Genomic DNA, 22345 nt, shown 5'->3' with positions numbered 1-22345 from the left:
TTCACTCTACCTCATTTCAAATGATTCTTCCCAGTGTTGTTTTGTGTTTTGTGTGTGTGTGCATGTGCACAGGCGATTCTCTGGTTTCTTATAGCACAATAGCACTCCATTGTAACCATATACTACACTTTTTCAGCCATTCCCCAAATGAGGAACAATCTTTTCTTTTTCATTTCTTTGCTACCACTGCCAATCACACTTATTTTTCCCAACATTTTTGTTGATCAGTCCACTCTCCTCTGCGGTTGTCATTTTAGGTTTTTTCTTCATCTCTTTTCCAGTAGGAAATGGCCTTCCTTTCGAACTAGGCATAGGAATAGTGAATATCTGTGCAGAGACCAGAGAATCCAAGTAACTAGTCAAGGCTATTGAATTATTTGCCTAGAGAAATCCTAGTAAAATATTCTCTTTGATACAGAAAGTTTTAAAAGTGGACCAGTTCCCTTCTGTAGCTTGAAAAACCTGTGATCACAATTAGATAGAAACACTAAAATTTTAAATCTTATTTCTCTAATTAAATAGTTTAGTGTAATTTAATGGGTGGTTAATTACCTTATCACATGTTCCATGTCAAAGGTCATGTATTTAAGCACAGAAAATGAAAGAAACTTTAAAGGCAAAGATAGGTCTCCTATGAGGCTCATCCCCTCTGAAGAGGAGAGGAAGGGATCATGATACTAAGTAAAAAATACTTTTAGTCTTCAGAATCAACAGATTTCAGAAATGCAGAATCCACCCACAGAACCTTGGATAAATAGTCTGACATGTGACCTCAGAACTGCAGCCCTACTGAGGTTTTTTTGGTGACCCCCTTTCTGGTGAGTTAGTTTATGAATCCAAATACTTTCTTTTGCTAATTCCAACAACAGAGCAAACTTCCCCAGAAGATTAAAGAGTATTTTGGCTGACTTTGGCTTCAAGCAAAACTCCCCATGGGATCAAGGAGGTATTGAGATAATTCTGCCCTAAACCATCAGGGATATTCTCTAGTGTGCTGGTCTCATTTTCAGTGACTGAAGTAAGTGGGACTAAAACAGCACAACATTCCTCCTCAAGTTTCGAAATTTTGCAGTCCCTTGCAAAATCAATAGCAAATATATTTCATGATCATGGAGATAAGCATCAGCTCTAAACAGAGAAAAAGGGGATTAATTATACATCCTATGTAATCATCTCAGTGTGCCACTCATCTCAAATGTACACCATTAATATATGCAATAATATAGAGTAAGGGGACTAAAATTAAGGCTCCAAAGTCAAATATGTACTACCACATATATTTATATGGCCTATGAATTGAGGATAATTTTTACACTTTAAAAATTTCATTTAAAAATGTAAAAAAATTCTTAATTTAAAAATAGTTCAATAAATTTCTTCTCTAGCTTAAAATCTCAATAATGACATTTAGATATAATCACTAACGTTTCTCTCTCTGTCTCTGTCTGTCTGTCTGTCTATCTGTCTCTGTCTATCTCTGTCCAGGACCTATCAATTGCCTCTTCATCTGTAGCATTTGAGTAATAATTGCACAGATTAGCAAAATGGGTAATTAATTCCATTATCATATTGGTCCATTGAAAGAAAAAGTATTTAAATACAGAAAGATAAACAAGATAAATAAACCCTTAGTGACAAAGATAACTTTTCTTTGAGGCTCATCCTTTCAGAAAGAGATAATGCAAGTATGGAAATAAGCACATAAGAACAAAAGTAAACAATTATATTTAAATATGAAAAAATATTCTTAATACTCTTGATTTTATTTTATTTATTAATATAGAGGCAATTTTTAGGTCTTTTAATTTAATTTTAAATAAAAATAAACATTTTTAGCTTGTGTGCAATAGAAAAAAACATGAAGTAGGACATATTTGATTCATGGGTTATACTTGCAGATTCACATCATTTGAGAGGTTCCTGTGACGACTAAAGTGCTAATTACATACAGGATACTACATATTACTATAGAATATTTATATCCTCTCATAAAAGATAAAAAAGGCATCAGCAACAGGTGGAAAGAACACTTCAGTCAGCTTCTCAACCGACCCTCTTCAGTGGACAAAAGCGCTCTTGACCAGATCCCCCAAAACCACACCATTGAACAACTTGACATCCCTCCTTCAATAGAGTAAGTCCAAAAAGCCATTAAACAAATGAGTGCAGGCAAGGCACCTGGTAAAGATGGGATCCCAACTGAGGTATACAAGGCCTTAAATGGAAAGGCACTTTAGGCATTCCACATAGTGCTGACTAGCATATGGGAAGAGGAAGACATGCCCCCAGAATTCAGAGGTGCCTCCATCATAGCTCTATACAAGAACAAAGGCGCATAAGCAGCCTGTGACAACTACAGAGGCATCTCACTACATTCCACTGCCGGAAAGATCCTCGCCCGTGTTATACTCAACAGACTCCTGTCATCTGTTTCAGAGCAGAACCTGCCTGAATCACAATGTGGCTTCCGATCAGATCGTAGCACCATTGACATGGTCTTCACGGTGAGGCAAATGCAGGAAAAATGCCTTGAGCAGAACCTGAGTCTCTACATTGTCTTCATAGACTTGACAAAGGCATTTGACATGGTGAACAGGAACTCATTGGGGGTGATCCTCAGCAAGCTCGGTTGCCCAGCAAAATTCTTCAAACTGATCCAGCTCTTTCATGTCGACATGACAGGGGAAGTCCTATCTGGTGGAGAGACTTCCGATCGCTTCAACATCTCCAATGGCGTGAAACAAGGCTGTGTCCTCGCTCTGGTACTACTCAACCTATTTTTCACCCAAATATTACCACATGCCGTGATGGATCTAGACCTCGGCATCTACATCAAATACCGACTGGATGGCTCACTATTCGACCTTCGCCGCCTGACTGCAAAAACAAAGACAACAGAGAGACTCATCCTGGAATCTCTCTTTGCAGATGACTGTGCTCTCATGGCCCACCAAGAAAATCATCTCCAAACCATTGTGGACAGGTTCTCCACTGCAACAAAACTGTTTGGCCTGACTATCAGCCTCAGCAAAACAGAGGTGCTGTTCCAACCTGCACCAGGGAGGCCAACGAACCAGCCGTGCATTACAATCGACAGCATGCAGCTTTCTAATGTCAACACTTTCAAGTACCTGGGCAGCACCATTGCCAACGACGGGTCCCTAGACCACGAGATTAATGCCAGGATCCAAAAGGCCAGCCAGACACTCGGGCGGCTGCGCTCCAAAGTCCTCCAACACAGCGGTGTAAGCACTGCGACGAAGCTCCAAGTGTACAACGCAGTGGTGCTCAGCTCGCTCCTGAATGGTTGTGAGACATGGACACTGTACTGGAAGCACATGAAACAGCTGGAGCAATTCCACCAAAGCTCCCTCCAGTCAATCATGAGGATCCGATGGCAGGAACGTATCACCAACCAGGAAGTCCTTGACAGAGAAAACTCCACCATCATCAAAGTCATGGTACTCAAAACCCAGCTATGATGGTCTGGACACGTCATCCGCATGGACCCACAGCGAATACCAAGACAGGTATTCTATGGTGAACTGTCAGCTGGACTCAGGAAAAAAGGTCGACCAAAGAAAAGAATTCAAGGATCAGCTAAAGTCAAACTTGAAGTGGGCTGGCATTACACCAAAGCAACTAGAACTCGCTGCCTCTGTCAGAAGCAGCTGGCGAACCCACATTAACCATGCCACCACCACCTTTGAAGATGAACGATGTTGATGTCTTGCCACTGCACATGAACCATGAACGCCAACACCAGGCCACAACCGCACCTCCTGTAACAACTGGCGTCCCATGCCCCATGTGCCACAAACTTTGCACCTCAGTCTTTGGACTGCAAAGCCACATGAGGGTACATCAATAGATGATAATGCACCAAGACAATTGTCATTCTCGGTCACTAATAGAATACCACTATTTATATATTATATATATTATTATATATTACATATATATTGTATTATATATTATATATATATTGTAAAATAAGCAAAAAATTTAACATTTTTTTTAAATTTGGATGTCCAGTTGTCATTTCAAATTCAACATTTAGATTTTATTTTCTCCCCAAATCTTCCTTTCTTTAGAAATTCACTGTTACTATTGAAGGCACCACCATCTTCCACGCTTACAATTTGTATTACCTTTAACTCCTTATGATCATTCCTCTCACATATTTAATCCAATGCCAAATTATGTCAGTTGTAGATTTTCAATATCTCTGGTGTACATAATTTTATTTTCTTTTACTCAACCAGAACCCTATTTTGGCCCTTATCACTTCTCACCTGCAATACAGTCAAAGCATTCTAATTGATTTTCCTGCCTCAAGCCTTTCACTAATACTATACATTCTTCAGATGCCTTGGTGACTTTCTAAAGCACAGTTACAACCAGGTGACCCTCTTGCTGCAGGAACAATAATAGATCCCAATTTTCTACAGTTTAAAATCTAGAATCTTCTGTTAGGAATTTGAAGTACTTCCTAACTCAGCTCCTTCCTACCATTTGTGTTATCTTTTACCTTATACCTCCCCATGCACCCTGAGATCTAGCTACACTGAGTACCTACTTACTGTTCTATGAATATGATACTCCATATTGTATTTTCATTCTTTTTATACTGACTATTCCTTGTAGCGAGAATTCTCTGTGCCTTCACCTCTGCCTTGTAGTTTACCCTACTTTCATCAAGGATAAGTGCAATACAAGGGCCATTTTTCAGTACCCTTCACTTTTAGGATCTTTTCATATTATGTTCTTCTACCTATTCTTTATGTTTCTCATACACACCGAATTATGTACATAACATTTTCCCCATTATAATATGTTACTTGAGAGCAGTGACTATTTTTGTTTGTGTGTATGTGTGTGTGTCCTTAGCATTTCACATAGTCAGTAGTGTACAATGTGTGCTTAATAAATGATTGATTGACTATTTGAGGAAGCTAAGTTATATAGAGTATCTGGCATGGAATCAGAAAGACCTGAGCTCAAATTCAGATTCAGAGATTTACCAACTATGTGTTATTTACCAACAATGGCAAGCTATTTGATTATTGATTGCCTCAATTTCCTCAACTGCAAAAAGGGGGGATATTTTGCAGGATAGTTGGGAGGATCAAATCAGAAAATAATTGTAAAGTACTTGTGTATGGAACATAATAGGTTCTATGTAAATGGCCATTCCTTTTCTTTACAAGCTATATTTCTCTATGATGCTGAGCAGGTCTTTTAGTTATCTAATTTATGTGACTTTGTTTCTAAAATTTTTCACCACTTAATGATTTAGAGTTTGCCAAAAAATGTTTCTCTGAGGTTTATAATATCATCATGGTTTTAAATTTTATTTTCTTTTATTTTCCTCTTGAAAGTTCATATTGTATATTAAATTTCAATGATAAATATGAATATTTAAATATGTAAATAAGTACATAAGATTAGAGATTTAGAAAAAATGTGTGTACAAGAATGAAAAAATATGATTATATATGATAGTACATGACAAAGTAAGCATATAAAATTATTCAAAGATTATATGTAATAATAAAAATAACATTCATTCAGTTATTAATTTTGTTATTAACAATAAATTATTTAATAACTTACACTATTTAAATATTAATTGATTTAATTAATACCTAATTTAAGTAGCATTTATCATTATTCACATAGCTTCTTGTTACAAATCAGAGACCTTTGGTATATCTGTGGCTTTATGAGCATGGCAAATACATGATCTAGAATATATTACCATGTTTCACAAAGCTATGGATATAAAATATCAAATCTTTAAGGAGATCCATTAATTTAAGTTATATAAAGAACTAAAATATTCTGAAGAAAACTAGCTTAAAACATACTTAAATTCATTCCTTCTACTTGAATTTTTAAGTTTTTGTTTTCATTGCATTTCAACCACATTGCATCATTTTAAATATGATTTATTCTAATTTAAAATAAGGGAGAAAATGAAGCTAAATAAAGTCAGTGGTTACAAAGTAATATAGATTTCTATAGAAAGATATATATTGAGTAGATTGAAATCAGTAACTAATATACTGGACAGATGCCTTGTAAATGAACCTACTATAGTAGGTATAGTAGGTACAATGACAGCAGAACTCAAGCTAGTACAATTACCAAATTGTTTGTACAGACTTTTATGTGATTTTTAAATTGACATCTAAAGGCAGCTGAACCATAGAGTAATTTTAAAAGAGTTGTTTCTACAATGAAAATTAGAGGCTACCTGACGAACATTTTGTTGGCCATGATTTACTCTCTTTGTCTGACCCATCTGATTGAGGTAAAATTGAATAAGAATCAAATTAACTTTACAAAACACTATCATTCTCAAAACTACTCCCTGAATTCAATTATTTCAGCACTAAAGTAATAAAGCTCCAACTTCACAGTCCTCAGAGTAGGGATTAGGTAAAGAACACAAATGTCCCGGAGAAGAATTGAAGACCAATATAGAAATGGACTTTTATTCTTTAGAATTCAGCACATTTTAGTTTGGTTAGTACATCAAATAAGATGAAAATGTGTCTGAATGAAATAAAAAATTTAAAAATATCACTAGTAACAATTGCACTAAGCAAAAGATATTTCATTTTCTACCTAAAGTGTGATTTCATGAGTGAAACTCCCTCCCACAGAAGAGCCTGAGCATTATAAAGATTTTCTGCCCCTAGTAGATATCTTTTTGTTCCTACTCAGAGGTAAGATTTGAACCCAGGTTTCCCTGATTCCAAGGCTAGTTCTTTATCTACTATGACACAATGCTCTCTATGCTACAGTTACACTGCAGAATATAACTTAGGAAAAAGCTAATTTAAAAATATACTAATATTACAAATGATACACTATTTCAGTCTTTTGGTGATTGAGTGGATCTCTGATCACAGTCATTCATTTATTTTCACCTCAAAACCTAACTGCAATACTTCTTCCTATATAAATCTTTCCCTATTTTTCATAAATATTCCATGGGGATCTGCTTATAGTCCTGTACCATTCTATAGGTAACAGTTCAGCATCTTTTAACCTGTGCTGTCCCTATGTGACCATCCCACTTCATATATTACTAGAATGATATATTTTATGCTATTTTTTGCAACAAATCTAATAATTTGTAACATTGAATGTATATTTCAGACTATTTATAATCATCCTATATCTCTTCTTTGCTCTTTTTGGTCACTCATAGTTTTGAATTTTTGAAGAACATGGCATCCCTTGATTCCTTCCCCTTCTACAACAAAAAATGCTTCAGAAAAATTCTGCCATTAAAATACAAGGAAAATCAGTATGATTCTGTGTTTGTATGATTTATTTCTATTTTAATTCAGTACTCCAAGGACCTCTAATAATATCATCATGGATAATTTTTTTAGTGATATAAATTGTAACTCCTCTGTAAGTCAGGAGGCTTTAAGAATCTCTACTTAAGAGGCTTACTAGTCTTTATTCTACTTAAGAATCAACATTTAGGAGTTATAAACAAAAACAAACAAACAAACGAAAATACATCCTCCTTTGACTCACCATTTCCCATCTAAGCAAGTCTGGTCCTATCAATAGACACATCAGTCATCCAATCATTGGTGGTGGTAGTAGTCTCTCGGTAACGATTGTGCGTATTTGCAAAGACACTTGTGCGTGAGGGAGATTTAAGTGGAAAAGTCAATGCACAGAGATAGTCCCACTCTCTTGGCATTGGTCCATTGGTACAAAAAATCGTTACACCTGGAGACTTCCTCAGCTGCATCAGATGGCTGTGTTGTCTTTTGTGCTCCAACACGCCCTTAGCACTCCGCAGTGCTTTGCTGTATCGCCATTTCAGCCATTGAACCTTCTTATTGGTTTCTTCCGTCTGTTCCGCCAAAACAGTCTTCACATGCTGTATGAGCAAAGCCCTAGTTCACCAGGGGTCCATGACGACCTGATGGCTACCCTCACAAGGTTTAGCGGGCCTGTGGAAGCCGTTGCCCGGGGTGTGGCCGCTGCTGCATGCTAGCAGCTACTGGGAGCCAGAAGTGAGAGCTGGGTGACAGGTGGGGGTCAGAGGCTGGAGAACTGCCCTAGGAGGGCACAACAAGCCCTCCATACCAGAGATACTACCCCTCCCTGAGCACCCCATACACCCCATACATCCAGTCATTAGATATTTATTAAACACCTAATATATGGCAAGAACTATACAAAAAGAGGCAAAAGACAATTTCTACTCTGAAGGTGTTCATAATCTAATAGAGGAGATCATGAGCAAAAAAAAAAACAAAAAACACTTAGGAATATGCTATGTTCAGGTTAAATAGAAAATAATTAAAAGAGGGAAGGAATTGGGAAAGGTTTCCTATAGAAGATAAGATTTTAGACGAGACTTAAAAGAATCCAGAATAGGTCATAGTAGATGGAGATAAAGAGCTAGAATATGCTAGGCATGGGGGACAGTCATAAAAATGTCCATAATCTAGTGATCGATTGTCTTATTTGTGTAATATGAAGATCATCACTGGACCGCTAGTTAGCAATTTTCCACCTTCATTGAAAAGTCACTAGCCTAGGCTTCAAGAGTAAAGATCATCTCTGTGCTACAATATAGGGCAAGAAGAAAATTTAAATGAATTATTTTCATTATTATTACTATTGATAGTATTTTTTTTAATTTTAGAATACATTTCCATGATTACATGATTCATGATACTTCACCAATACCACTTTTTCCTCCTCCCTCCTGAAGCTGACAAGCAGTTCCATTGGGTTATACATGTATCAGTGTTCAACACCTATTTCCATGCTATTCATGTTTTTGTAGAATGATATTTTAACATCAAAACCCTAATCATACCCCTATAAATCTATTTGATTGATCATATGTTTTTCTTCTACATTTCTGTTCCCACAGTTCTTTCTCTGGATGCCGATAGAATTCCTTTTCATAATTTCCTCTGGATTGTCCTGGGTCATTGCATTGTTGCTAGTAGAAAAGTCTTTTACTTTTGATTGTGCCATAATGTATTAGTCTCTGTATACAATGTTTTCCTGGTTCTGCTCCTTTCATTCTGCATCAATTCCTGGAATTCTTTCCAGTTCACATGGAAATCCTCTAGTTTATTATTCCTTCCAGCACAATAATATTTCCATCATCATCACATGCCACAATTTATTCAGCCATTCCCCAATTAATGAACACCCCCTCATTTTTCATTTTTTTTTGCCACCACAAAGACCACTACTATAAATATTTTTGTACAAGTCATTTTCCTTATTACTTCTTGGGGTTACAAACCCAACAGTGTCATGGATGGGTTTTGACCATGGCTGAGTAGGGATTCTTTAGTAGTAGTATTTTCAACTCAGAAAAATAACAAATTGTTAAGTATTTATTTGCAGTTGGTCTTTTCCATTGTCAATAACATTCTATGTTAACCAATTTTATTTAATATTTTTTCTATCCTAAACCAAAAATTTCATTTGTTTCTTGGCAAAATATTATCATTTAAATACCTAATTCACATGGTTGTTGTGAGAAAAATGTTTTGAAGTACTCTAGAAATATGTTATTGTTATTTATATCATGATATTATAATTTTGAGTTAATGTATGTACACATAATTGTTTATTTTACATATGTGAGAGACATTTGATAATATCTGAAGAGCTGTCCTCAATATCAGGACTTGATTATAGGCCTGTCTCTTACTCATATTGTCTGCATGGCCCTGGAAAAATCACTTAAATTCTATTTTTCCTAATACTAATGAAATTTTAGTTCCTAGTAACACTAGGTACAAACTAATCATTTAGCAAATTAAAAAACTGGGGGGGCAAGGATGTAAAGGCAAAAGATCTGATCCAAATTATATACATGTGTGCATATATATATGTATGCAGGCATGTGAATTTCATAGATTTGCATGTGTGTATATACATGTATTCTGTGTTACATAGGCATATATAGGACGTATGCATTTTCCAAAATTTTTTCATCCTTTTAGAAAATTTCCAATATGGAAACTTCATTTGTAGATATTGAGAAGGAACTCATTAGCTTGGAAAAAAATAAAAGTTACATCATTTTTCCTTGGGTCACAAAGGCAGGCTCTACCAATTACAGGATTTGATCCCAAATATTCCTAACAAAAGATTGGTTCTCTCTCCACCACACCATGGTTTCTCTTATATGTATATATATATATATGTATATATATATACATACATACACATAAACATACAAAATTTTTGTTATCCATTATAAAAAACACATCAAAGATTTACCTCAAAAATTTCTATGGAAAGAGTACAAGAAACTAAAATAAAATGTGGACATTTAAATGTTAACTTCTCCACTGAGTTTATAAGAAATGACATCAGCTCATTGTTGTTTCCAGATGATGTGTTAATTGAGGACTTTTTTATAGAGGAGTGAGTCATGTCTCACTATGTTGCAAAATTACCCATTGAATGGCATCTTAATGATATTGCAATGATTAAAATCTTTAACTATATACTTGTTATTATTGAAATTTTAAAACTCTTTCTTAGATTCAGTGTCCTGGAAGCATGTTTAATATAAATCTGTTATTACATTTTGTAGATTTGGACATTTAAATGTAAATTGTTGTCTTCTAAAACATCTTTGTTTTCTGAATAAATCTATAGAATTTGTAATAGATTAATTTACAGACCCATAAAGACAGAAGAGACCTTAGAGATGATATATTCTAACCCTCATTTCTTAAAATGAGGAAACTGACATAAAATAGTTTTTACCTTTTTAAGCAATGAATCACCAAGAAGAATAAAGTGTTGTAAATTTAATTAGTTAACCTAGGCATGCTTGACTCAAGTTTGATTCCTGTTTGTTTAGTTCTACAGTAGAATAAATGAAACATCAGAAGGTTATTCCAGAGTTAACAGAAGGAAATTTAGTTAACTAATTCAGGGAAAGGATATTCAATAAATGTATGTAGTGATATCGTGGCATTGATTCATTTGAGCACAGCCTTCATGCCTCTGGGTTGTCCATGATGGTCTGCCAGGCAGGCATTAGGGAGGAGTCACTTCTTTACTAAAGAGACCTGAAAGTAAGGGCAACAACCATATCCATCATTCTTCTTATGTTTCAGGGATGATTCTAATGCCTTTTTAATTTTTTTTTCTCAATCCCTGTTGAAGAAAAGAACTTGCCCAGTCCATTTGGCACAAAATTAGTAGAAATTCATTTAAACAAGGAATATAAAAGAAGTATGTAATTTAATTATTTCCCTCAAGGATCTGAGAACAAACTTGGAGATTAAATGCATATAAAAATAAAGAGTACAAGTTAAGAAGAACTGAATTCTACTAGTTTTATTATTTTGAGGCAAATCATTTAACTTTCTTAGCCTTTACAATTCTTGTTAGGAAAGAGAAAGAAAGACAGACAGGAAGGAAGGAAGGGAGGGAGGAAGGAAGGAAGGAAGGAAGGAAGGAAGGGATGGAGGAAGGAAGGAAGGAAGGGAGGGAGGGAGGGAGGGAGGAAGAAAGAAAGAAAGAAAGAAAGAAAGAAAGAAAGAAAGAAAGAAAGAAAGAAAGAAAGAAAGAAAGAAAGAAAGAAAGAAAGAAAGAAAGAAAGAAAGAAAGAAAGAAAGAAAGAAAGAAGGAAGGAAGGAAGGAAGGAAGGAAGGAAGGAAGGAAGGAAGGAAGGAAGGAAGGAAGGAAGGAAGGAAGGAAGGAAGGAAGGAAAGGAAGGAAGGGAAGGAAGGAAGGAAGGAAGGAAGGAAGGAAGGAAGGAAGAAGAAAGAAAGAAAGAAAGAAAGAAAGAAAGAAAGAAAGAAAGAAAGAAAGAAAGAAAGAAAGAAAGAAAGAAAGGAAGGAAGGAAGGAAGGAAGGAAGGAAGAAGAAAAGAAAGAAAGAAGCTAGTTGGTTCATTGAATTGAGAGCCAGTCCTAGATATGGAAGTCTCCTGGGTTCAAATCTGGCCTCAGGCACTTCCTAATTGTGTGACCCTGGGCAAGTTATTTAATCCCCATTGCCCAACCCTTATAACTCTTCTTCCTTTAACCAATATACAGTATTGATTCAAAGACAGACTAGACCTACTGAATTAACTTTAGGCAGGAACAAAGGTAGTAGTGAAGACTTCAAAGTGGAAAAGTCCAAAATTTCTGGGGAAAAGCTAGAAGAGTTTTACTAGAGGGATGATTTGCAATCTTTTCCTTTCTCCCTAAATTTTTTTCTTCACTTATAAAGCATATGCTCTCTTACCTTGCATAATTACTCAAAAAGATCATTTAAATGAAACACTGAAATCCAATGAGAAATCAATTATTAGTTTAAAAATAGTAATTATTTCTGTGACTGAAATTATTATCAGTTATCACAGTATTAACAAAAAGGTCATAGTTAAGTTCACTGTAATTCACAAAGCAAATCTGTGGATTATATTAAGGGTAAATGATGAAATTAAAGCAAAGCTGTTTATATTCACACATGACCACATCATTATATAAAATACAATAATAGTTTCATAGAAAGAAATTGTTAAAATTATTTGTCAGTACATATCAATGGCAAAAATAGATAGATGGATAGATGGATAGATAGATGGGCAAATTCCCTTTCTTTCAAAATAGCTACTTGCATATTATGTTTAAATTAATAAATACCCAGATTTCCTTATTTATAAAGAAAATATAACAAAATTAAACTGTTTTAAAATTAATTTGTGAAGGTAATGATTCAAAAGTGAATTATATGTATGCTTAGACTATTTTAATAAAGTTTTTAAGATTTTCTAATAATGCCATTTAAAAGAAGAGTTTCATTTCATAATTTCTTTCCCTTTGTGTCAGCATTGAAACAAAAAACTAAAAAAATTTATGGTATTTTTTCATCTATGCTGGTCCAAATGGCCTACCTGGCTCTCTACTACTTACTCTCTGTATATTCTGGCAGTTGAGTAGACTTAAGCACATATTTATACTCAGTTCTTACTTGGAATCTAACATTAATCCTGGTCTAAGGCAAAGAGAGTTGTAAGGAACATTGTGCTATTATTTCATTAGCTATCCTTATTCCTACTGTGAGCTCAAAATTATTATTCCCTAATCCTTTATTAACCATGCCTTGTTCATCACCCAACACTTACCTTTAGTAATCACATCTAAACATATTCTCTGTAGTTCCACATGAATTTAGGAGTCTAAACAAAGAGATTTTCTAAACTTTATTCCAGGATGAGACTCCTATTGTTCAGACTCCTAAATTTATCTGTCATTTTTCTTATTAGAAAATTCCCTAGCACACTGAGATGCTAAATGACTTACTAGTGGTCATACAAACAATATTTTTCAATGTACACTAATACATTGTTAGTGGAACTGAACTGATCCAACCTTTTTATAGAGCAATTTGGAATTATGCCCAGAGATTTATAAAACTGCATACTCTTAGACTCTAAAATGCCACTATTGTGTTCATTTTCCAACGGATCAGGGGAAAATGAATAGAACTTCTACATTCCAAAATATTAATGGCAACTCTCTTTGAGAGGACTGAAAATTTACAGGATGTCTATCACCCAGGGAATAACTGAACAAGTTGTGACATATAATTGTGATGAAATACTGCTGCATCATAAGAAATGACAAGCAGGTTAATATAAAAATATTGACAGACTTACATGAATTTATGAATAACAAAATAAATAGAATGAAACATTATATGTAGCTACAGAATTAACATTTAAATAATAACTTGTGAATGTCTACCTCCAGAGAAAGAACTGATAAGTAGAAACTTGAAAGACATAATTTATATATACATATTTTTCAGGTGATAAATTCTATGGTACTGGTAGGGTAGGGAGAGTAGGAAATGTCTGGTAATTTTAACATTCGGATAAACAATAAAAATAATATAATTCAATGTTTCAGAATCAGCACTTTAACCCAAGGCTTCATGGCTTTTCTAGCCATTATCTACATTGCTTCATCACTTTCATAGAGCAGACCATAAATAAATGCTAACTTGAACTAATAGTGGACAGTTAATGGCTTGTTGAATCAGTGATAAAACAATATCAATTGCTTGTAAAAACATGATTTGGAAGGACCTAGGCTGCTACAATTTCCCCACACAATGAGTATCTCAATGATTTCTTTGCTTTGATAATATTCACTTTTTCTCCTAAAATAATGAAATGCAATATTCCAATGAGAACTTTCCTCTTGTTAAGACTTTCAGTGTGAAGGACCTTCAGTGTGACATGGAAGGTGATAAAATATGTGGGTTTCTATCAGAATATTACAGTTCCATGCAAATTAAAAGTCAGTACAGGAGAAAATGTCAACATTCAAGTAATTTGACAAAGTAGTATCAGCAGTAGATGACATTGATCAAGCAAGTTATTCATTTTCTCATTCACCAAGTACTTTCTGAACAGCTATTTTGTGTAGGGTAATGTGCTAAGTGTTTGAGCAGGGATGAGAAATTTAATAACATACAATTTATGCCCTTGAGAGGCTTCCAATTTACTAGTCATGATTATATAAACACATGGCTAATATAATCTAAGGAAAATATATTAAATACATTTAGGTAAACAAATAAGAGGTCAAAAGAATTAATAGTAGTGAGATATATGCAAAGGGGTAGATAGATCATGAAAATACTCATAATATGGTGGTATTTCATATAGACCTTAAAATAAGGACAGGATTTTGAAAAGTATGTCGTGTTGGAAAAGGTGTAGATGGGAGAGAGGGGAAATTAGGGAATAGCCTAAGGAAATAAAAGGAATTCAGAGAATGATTAAGTGGAGTGTTGAGTGATAATTATCAATAAACTTGAAAAACAAATTTGCCATGGATAATTAAGTTTTAGATACATATGTGTGTATATTGATACAGTTTTTATGGATAGATGATGCTATACTGAGAAGATACAGAAATGACTACTATAACTGGATTTTGGAACACAGATTCCCAATAGGCAGAGAAGTTATCTTAATCATCTTTCAGTTGTGGTAGGCTTTCATCATCTGATGAAAATAGTGTCTGAATGACAAAACAATTATGTGTCCAGCTAAAAAAGGATGACTACACACAAGGTGAAAAAGACAACTTTAGAGATAATTTGATGATAAAATTAATGAACTTGAATATCAGTGATAAGAAGACCAAAGGTGTGAAACACCTGATTCAATTTCCCAATGCTAATGAACCAGCTTTAAATATAATTGGAAAATATTTTTAATTGAAATAAAATAGAATATCGATGATATTCATATGTCATTTTATAAGTCAAAAGGAGGCTGCAGAGATTCCTATGTATGGTTTAGTGGTCCTTTTCTTAGTTTAATACCATCAGATTAATTTAAATGGAAGATTCTACTCACCAAGTGATTAAGAGGGAGTCTTCAAAAGGAAATACACTGCAGAAACAGTTGCCTTTATCACCCAGATGACAGTACAGTCTGTGAAGAAATTGTTGCTTCTCTCATAAAACTTGATTTTTAGCAGCACAGATGGCTAATGTAAAGGTGGGATTAACTGAATTAGTATCTGTACACCACTTTGCCCTGATACCTTTCTCAGGTAAAGAACATGACTTAATTGACTCATTCAGATAGTGGTATAAATAAGTCCTAGATATCTTTGATATTTCAATAATATAAAAGAGAAAGTCATTTTCTTCTTCTTTCTTCTTCTTCTTCTTCTTCTTCTTCTTCTTCTTCTTCTTCTTCTTCTTCTTCTTCTTCTTCTTCTTCTTCTTCTTCTTCTTCTTCTTCTTCTTCTTCTTTTCTTCTTCTTCTTCTTCTTCTTCTTCTTCTTCTTCTTCTTCTTCTTCTTCTTCTTCTTCTTCTTCTTCTCCTTCTTCTTCTTCTTCTTCTTCTTCTCCTCCTCCTCCTCCTACTGTTCCTCCTCCTCCTCCTCTTCCTCCTCCTCCTCTTCCTCCTCCTCCTCCTCTTCCTCCTCCTCCTCTTCCTCCTCCTCCTCCTCTTCCTTGTCCTCCTCCTCTTCTTCTTCTCCTCTTCCTCCTCCTCCTCCTCTTCTTCTTTTCCTTCTTCTTGGAGTGACTGCATCAGGAAGCCAGAGCAGACTGGGCACTATGAGGAAAGGCAGATTAAAGGCTCTAACGAGATCCCAGGAGAAAAGTTACACAATTCCTAAGGGGAACATCATGAGAACTCTAGCCAAAGAACTTTTGAGAGCTGAGTTAACTCATGTTGCCACATAGATAAGAAGCTTAAAGTCCACTTTCTCTTACACTCTCCCTGTACTTCTCAGAGGTATGTCATAGATTTTTACTTTGGTTTCTCTGTGTGTATGTGTACCAATTAACATGGTATGTATTTCTAAAAACAAAGTGTTTGATTGACTAATTGATATCAAATATATCCAATGGAATTACTTCCAACACCTTAGGGGACAGAGGCTGCCCAATGCCAATGGAGATTGGCAGAGTAAGTCCAGTTCAAGGGATTGCTCATTGTCTTTGAAGGATAGTGTGATACATAGATGATTAATATGATTGCAAGTACAATATTTTAAACATTTGTCAATAAATTTAAATAATGGCATGATCATTATTTTATGCAGAACATGAAGGAATTCTCACAATCTAATACCTCAAATCATAGCTTCAATAGGCATTGAGACTATATTACCTAATGAGGTCACAGAGTCTATACCCAAACCCAGCTCCCAACAAAACTTTTGATAATTATAAAAATTTAGAAACTAATTTCAGGACCAATTAAAGAATATATACTTTCATTCCTAGAAAATACTGATATCACAATATCTACACTCATTTTAAAGAAAAATATTGTTTAAAAGGATACATCTATGTATAAAACAGGCTTTGTTTAAGAAAAAATGGATCTGAAAAAGTATAATCATAAATAACAGCATGTACTTTATTGATATGCTGAAAGTTTTTGGAATTTAGCATGAATAATTAGGAATATCATATACAAATCTATAGTGGAATAAAATGAGAGATAACAAAATATAAATATGTGGCAGGTTACATTTATAAAAGTACAAAACAAACTGGCATTTAATGCCTTAAGTCAGCTAGCTTACTATATTTGTTCATGAATACTGCCTACAGAGCTCTGTCCCTGATTAGAACATATCAAGTATTAAAGATAAAAATATATGATGGGAAAGTATCAAGATGTTATCCTGTGGTACATTTTCCCTAGAAATAGTATGTTTCTATCTTCTCACCAAACATGGAGAGCCAAGGCCTTGCCCTATTTAGTAAATAGTGGGATGTTTCCATAGTAATGATATCTTCAATTTCTCAACAATCAAACCATAATACAAAATTATAGTTGATGGAAGAATTTGTGTAATATAACATTGTTCATATGAATTGGTCTTTATTTTTAAGGTTGTTTTTGAGATATGATTTTAGAATACTTTTTTTAACATAAGGAGTACTTTGAGAATGTTCACTACTTCAGTGTTTATGCAATTGCTATAGGGAGGAGGTATGATTAGCATAGTGCTGGTAATAAAGTATTATAAACCTTCCTTTAATTCATATTAATGGTGGTTCAAAACATTCTGAATGACCTATTTTAGTAGATTAAGAAATGCATGAACAAAAAACAATAAAGCTAAAGTTATTGCATGAAAAGGTATATAGTTTAATAAATGTAGTACAATAAGGAAACATTAGTCTATTATTTTAATAATCTGAAGTTCCTTAATGTTTCTCTACTATTAAATCTTTTTGAAAACTTTGTTAGATTTCTTGTTGACTATTTATGTATGTATGTAAATATGCATGTATGTAAATAAAATGCAATGTTGTATATCTCTTGAATTCTCTCTCTTGTTCTCACTTCCCCCACGTGATGACTTAACCTATTGTGTGAGCGAAAGCAATTTTTTTCCTAAGGTACTGATGTAATAGATGTAAAAGCAGATGGCTTATTCTCATTCATTCATTTAATATGCATTTATTATGTATTTTGCTATGTGCCTGAGACTTAGTTCTTGGGATAGCAAAGGGACAAATGAAACAGCTACTGAACTCAAAATTATGTTCTGCTGGACGTGAAGAACACCCTCATTTAATACAATACAAAATATATACAAATTCAGCAAAAAATAATTTCTGGTGTGGGTGAGAATCCTTATGAAGATTCCAAAAGACTTCTAGAGCAAACTGTAATTAAATATCACATCTAGGATATCCCTGAAAAAAAAAGTTTAGCAAACCTTTGCAGATCTCTAAGGATAGAGAATGAACTGTCTCCCCAACAGTTCATAACACTTTTCAGTAACTCTAATCATTAGGACATTTTCCTATAAATCCAGTCTAAATCTATCTCTTTACCACATGTACACACTGTTCCACATCCTTAACTATGAGACCAAGCAGAATAATTCTAATCCCTCTCTCACCTGCTGCAGTCTTCAAATATTTGAAGAGTTGTGATTGGGGGAAAAGGTTCTTCCTACAATATTGGAAGACTGCTGCTCTACTCTCCCAAATGTCACCACTACACAGAGCTCTTCTTCATATTAAATGTCCTCAATTCTTTCAGTCAGATCCTCACATGACATGAACTCAAGTGTTTTTAACATCCCAAATATAACATACTCCATATATACCCTGGATTGGGCAGAATAACATGGCACTATTACCTTCTTTATTCTACACCCATGATGCTCATAGTGAATCTTAATATCACATAAGCTAATTGATCAATGACAATCAAGAAAATATTTATTATGTACCTACTATGTGCCAGAACCTCTGCTGGTATAGAATGGCCCACCAGGTAACAGACACTTAAATAAAACATATGAGATTTGAGGTTTGGGATGAGAATAGGAAAAAGAGGACTCTTTTCAAAGGGAGGAGTTTCTCTCACAGATTACTTAGTCATCATGTGGGAGGAAGAGAGGGAATAGGTATGGTTCAAGTAGTCAAAGAATTGCATCAGGACCTTTTATTTACATGCTATCATTTTGAAGGGAACAAGAGATTCTTTAGGGTGGAAGTGAGGGGGAAATATAGTCATGCAAAGGAGTAAACCACAAAGACACAAAGACATAAAGATGAGTATCATAATGAAGAATGGCAAGAAGTTCAAACTGACTGAAATGCAAAGTGTAAAACATTGAGTAATAGAAAACAAGTTTGGAAAGGTTGGTTGCTGGCAGTTTGTGCAGGATTTTAAAAGTCAAACAGAAGTTTTTGTTTGATTTTAAAGGCAACAGGTGGTCATTGAAGTCACATATTGATTGACTTTGGGGATACAGTCAATTAGTCACAATTTTTTTTTCCAGGTGAATTATTTAGTCATTTCAATTTGATTCAGGAAACACTTTTTAAGTTCATACTATGTGCCAGGCACTGTGCTTAGCATGAAAGATACAATATGAAAAGGAGAAATATTGTTCTCCCCCAAGGAGCTTGTAGTCCATGAGTCAAAACCAAGCAGAGCTGTTGACAGAAAACTGAAACCACATGATTGTGAGCCTTTCTAAAGGAAACTTTTGGGGGAAGTTTAATGCTCTGCCCTCCAGTGGTCTAATCAGAGGGAAGAAGCAATTGAAGGTAAAATGACAAAGTATGGAGCATCAAAAATTGAGTCATACTATAAATAAGTACATGAAAAAGTGCTCTAAATCTCATAATCAGAGAGATGCAAATCAAAACAACTCTGAGGTATCACCTCACACCTAGCAGATTGGCTAACATGACAGCTATGGAAAGTAATGAATGCTGGAGGGGATGTGGCAAAGTTGGGACATTAATACATTGCTGGTGGTGGTGTGAATTGATCCAACCATTCTGGAGGGCAATTTGGAACTATGCCCAAGGGGTCCTAAAAGTCTGTCTGCCCTTTGATCCAGCCATAGTACTGCTGGGTTTATACCCTAAAAAGATAATGAGGAAAAAGACCTGTACACAAATATTCATAGCTACCCTCTTTGTGGTGGCAAAAAATTGGAAAATGAGGGATGCCTTCTGATTGGGGAATGGCTGAACAAATTTTGGTATCTGTTGCTGATGGAATACTATTGTGCTAAAAGAAATAATAAAGTGGATGGGTTCCATGTAAACTGGAACGACCCCCAGGAATTGATCCATACTGAAAGGAGAAGAACCAGGAGAACAGTGTACACAGATACTGATACACTGTGGCACAATCTAATGTAATGGACTTCTCTACTAGCAGCAATGCAATGATCCAGGACAATTCTGAGGAAATTATGAAAAAGAATGTTATCCACATTCAGAGGAAGAACTGTGGGAGTAGAAACACAGAAGAAAAAGAAATGCTTGATCAATAATATGGAAATAGGTCTTGATCCTATGATGGAATCCCATGATGACCCAGTGGAATTGTGTGTCAGCTATGGGGGGAGGGGGAAGGGAAGGGAAAGAACATGAATCATGTAAGGATGGGAAAATATTCTAAATTAATTAATTAAATATTTTTTTAAATTAAACAAAAAAAATGAGTCAATTTATTTGTCCTAATATTGGATATGGAATTTGGAAGAGTTGAACTCAAGAACTGCTGATAGGAAATGGATACCATGAAAGGTAGAATATGGTTAATTGAGCTTTAACTCCTCCATTTTATTGTGAAGATGATTTTAAAACCAAGTATAAAGCTTTGTATTTATACCTATTGATATAATGTGGACTCCAATAGAGACCTCCTTTCTCAATAACTTTGAGACAATAATGATTACTTAGGATAGCATACTTCAGACAGTGTCAAACCCATCTATCTATATACTGGTATGTAGTCCACATCTCTGTCTTGTCCAGGAGAGACTTTATAAAGTGTTTTGCTGAAAATATCCTGAAATATCTATGAAAGCTATCTTTTCCAAAGGCCAATAACTCATTAGTGCTCAACTTCATTTATTCAGAATAGAACAGGTTATTGATCTCTGACCTTTGGTAAATCCTCTATATGTAGAGTCCTATGCTTAGTGGTCCCTTCAAGAAGTTTCCACTATCATAATAATGTGTACTCAGAGGAGGAAAAAGCCTAATACCAGTGTAAAGAAATGTTTTCCATACCAGTAATGGCAGCATGCAAAAAATCAGTTTTAATACATATTTGCATGTTCATCATATTGGACAGTTTTGTAAATTTCCTTAAGTTTTGCTACATTTGAATTCTGAAAAGTTGAATATGAGGCATTATGATAAAGAAGAGGAAAGACTTCAGGAAGAAAGAAAAGATATACTCAAGCTGTAGTTAAAATGTGTAAGAGTTTAAGTTTCTTGTGATTTTTCTTTAATTTCCAAAGGAAGCATTGGTTTAAAAAATGTGCTTTAAGAGAGGATTGATTTTCCTCTTACAGTGCCCTCCAATTTTCTCTCACTGCCCTCTATCTCTGGGGGAAATAAAAGAGGAGACACAGTTAGGAAAAAAAGAAGTGAAATAAGAGAGGGAAGAAAACAAAAGATGGAGAGTAGAGCATGGGGAAGAGAGATAAGATAGCCTGAGCCTGTTGCCAATTTGCTAAGATTACTCTAGTCTAGCAAATCAAAATTTGAAAATAAGAATATCCATTAAATTCTATGAGAACTTTTCTTTAAAATGGAATGAAGTTCTAGAATTGTACAATGGAAAGACATGGGCAGTAAGTTACCATCAAAAACAAAATTTAGCTACTTTCTCATTTTCTCAAAGTCTGCAGTATAATCATTAGCACCCAAAGAAATAAGATGGAGCAGATCACAGTGACTGAGATCTGGTATGGAAGAAATGAAAGTTCCAGGTCAGTATTTGGTGTCCTCTTTTACCTTAATGTTCCATTTTTAAATGGATGCTCATTGTATTTCATATGGGCTATTCCCATCCCAAACCAGTGAAACATTAAGTCTGACAACATGCTGATCTTAGCTAGGAGTAGCAGTAGCCATATACATTGAAGGAATGAAGTAACCCTGTTGGTGCCAATATAGATAATAGAACAATGCGAGATCATGAATTATTTATCTTCAGAATTCTTTTGATGAATTTAGAGCTACCACTACATGAGAAAGTACACTTAAAACATTTATGGATTTTATATTTCCCTAAAGGCTTAATGAATTAGAGGATCAATGTAGACTTTGGGCATCTATGGCATAGTCTTCTCTATTCTCTGTAATAATGGAGAAAACCATTACATAAATAATTCAAAGCCACAGATAATTCAAATGCCTAATTTTTATACTACCAGATAGGTACAGGGTATTAGGAAAGAAAATAAGGTTAGAATGATGTCTCCACAAAATGCCAAATCCTTTTTGGATGGCATAGATAAGTGTTCTTAACCTTTTCTGGTATCATGGATTC

General features: G+C 34.6%; 1 protein-coding gene across 4 annotated transcripts in view; it reads left to right on the top strand.

Moving 5' to 3' along the window:
* SPAG16 (sperm associated antigen 16) overlaps positions 1-22345 on the top strand; it is a 1430359-nt gene that overhangs the window by 906373 nt on the left and 501641 nt on the right. The window contains exon 13 of one of the 4 annotated variants that reach the window (XM_016425103.2): positions 7223-7358. The exons of the other annotated variants lie outside the window; for them this stretch is intronic. Within the exon in view, the coding sequence (XP_016280589.1) occupies positions 7223-7343 (121 nt within the window). The 3' untranslated portion in view covers positions 7344-7358. Of the gene's footprint in view, positions 1-7222; positions 7359-22345 lie in introns of those variants that run through there. 4 annotated transcript variants of the gene reach the window in all.

This window comes from Monodelphis domestica, chromosome 8, assembly GCF_027887165.1.
Source record: "Monodelphis domestica isolate mMonDom1 chromosome 8, mMonDom1.pri, whole genome shotgun sequence".
NCBI lineage: Eukaryota > Metazoa > Chordata > Mammalia > Didelphimorphia > Didelphidae > Monodelphis > Monodelphis domestica.
This window is presented reverse-complemented; position numbering and strand designations above follow the sequence as displayed.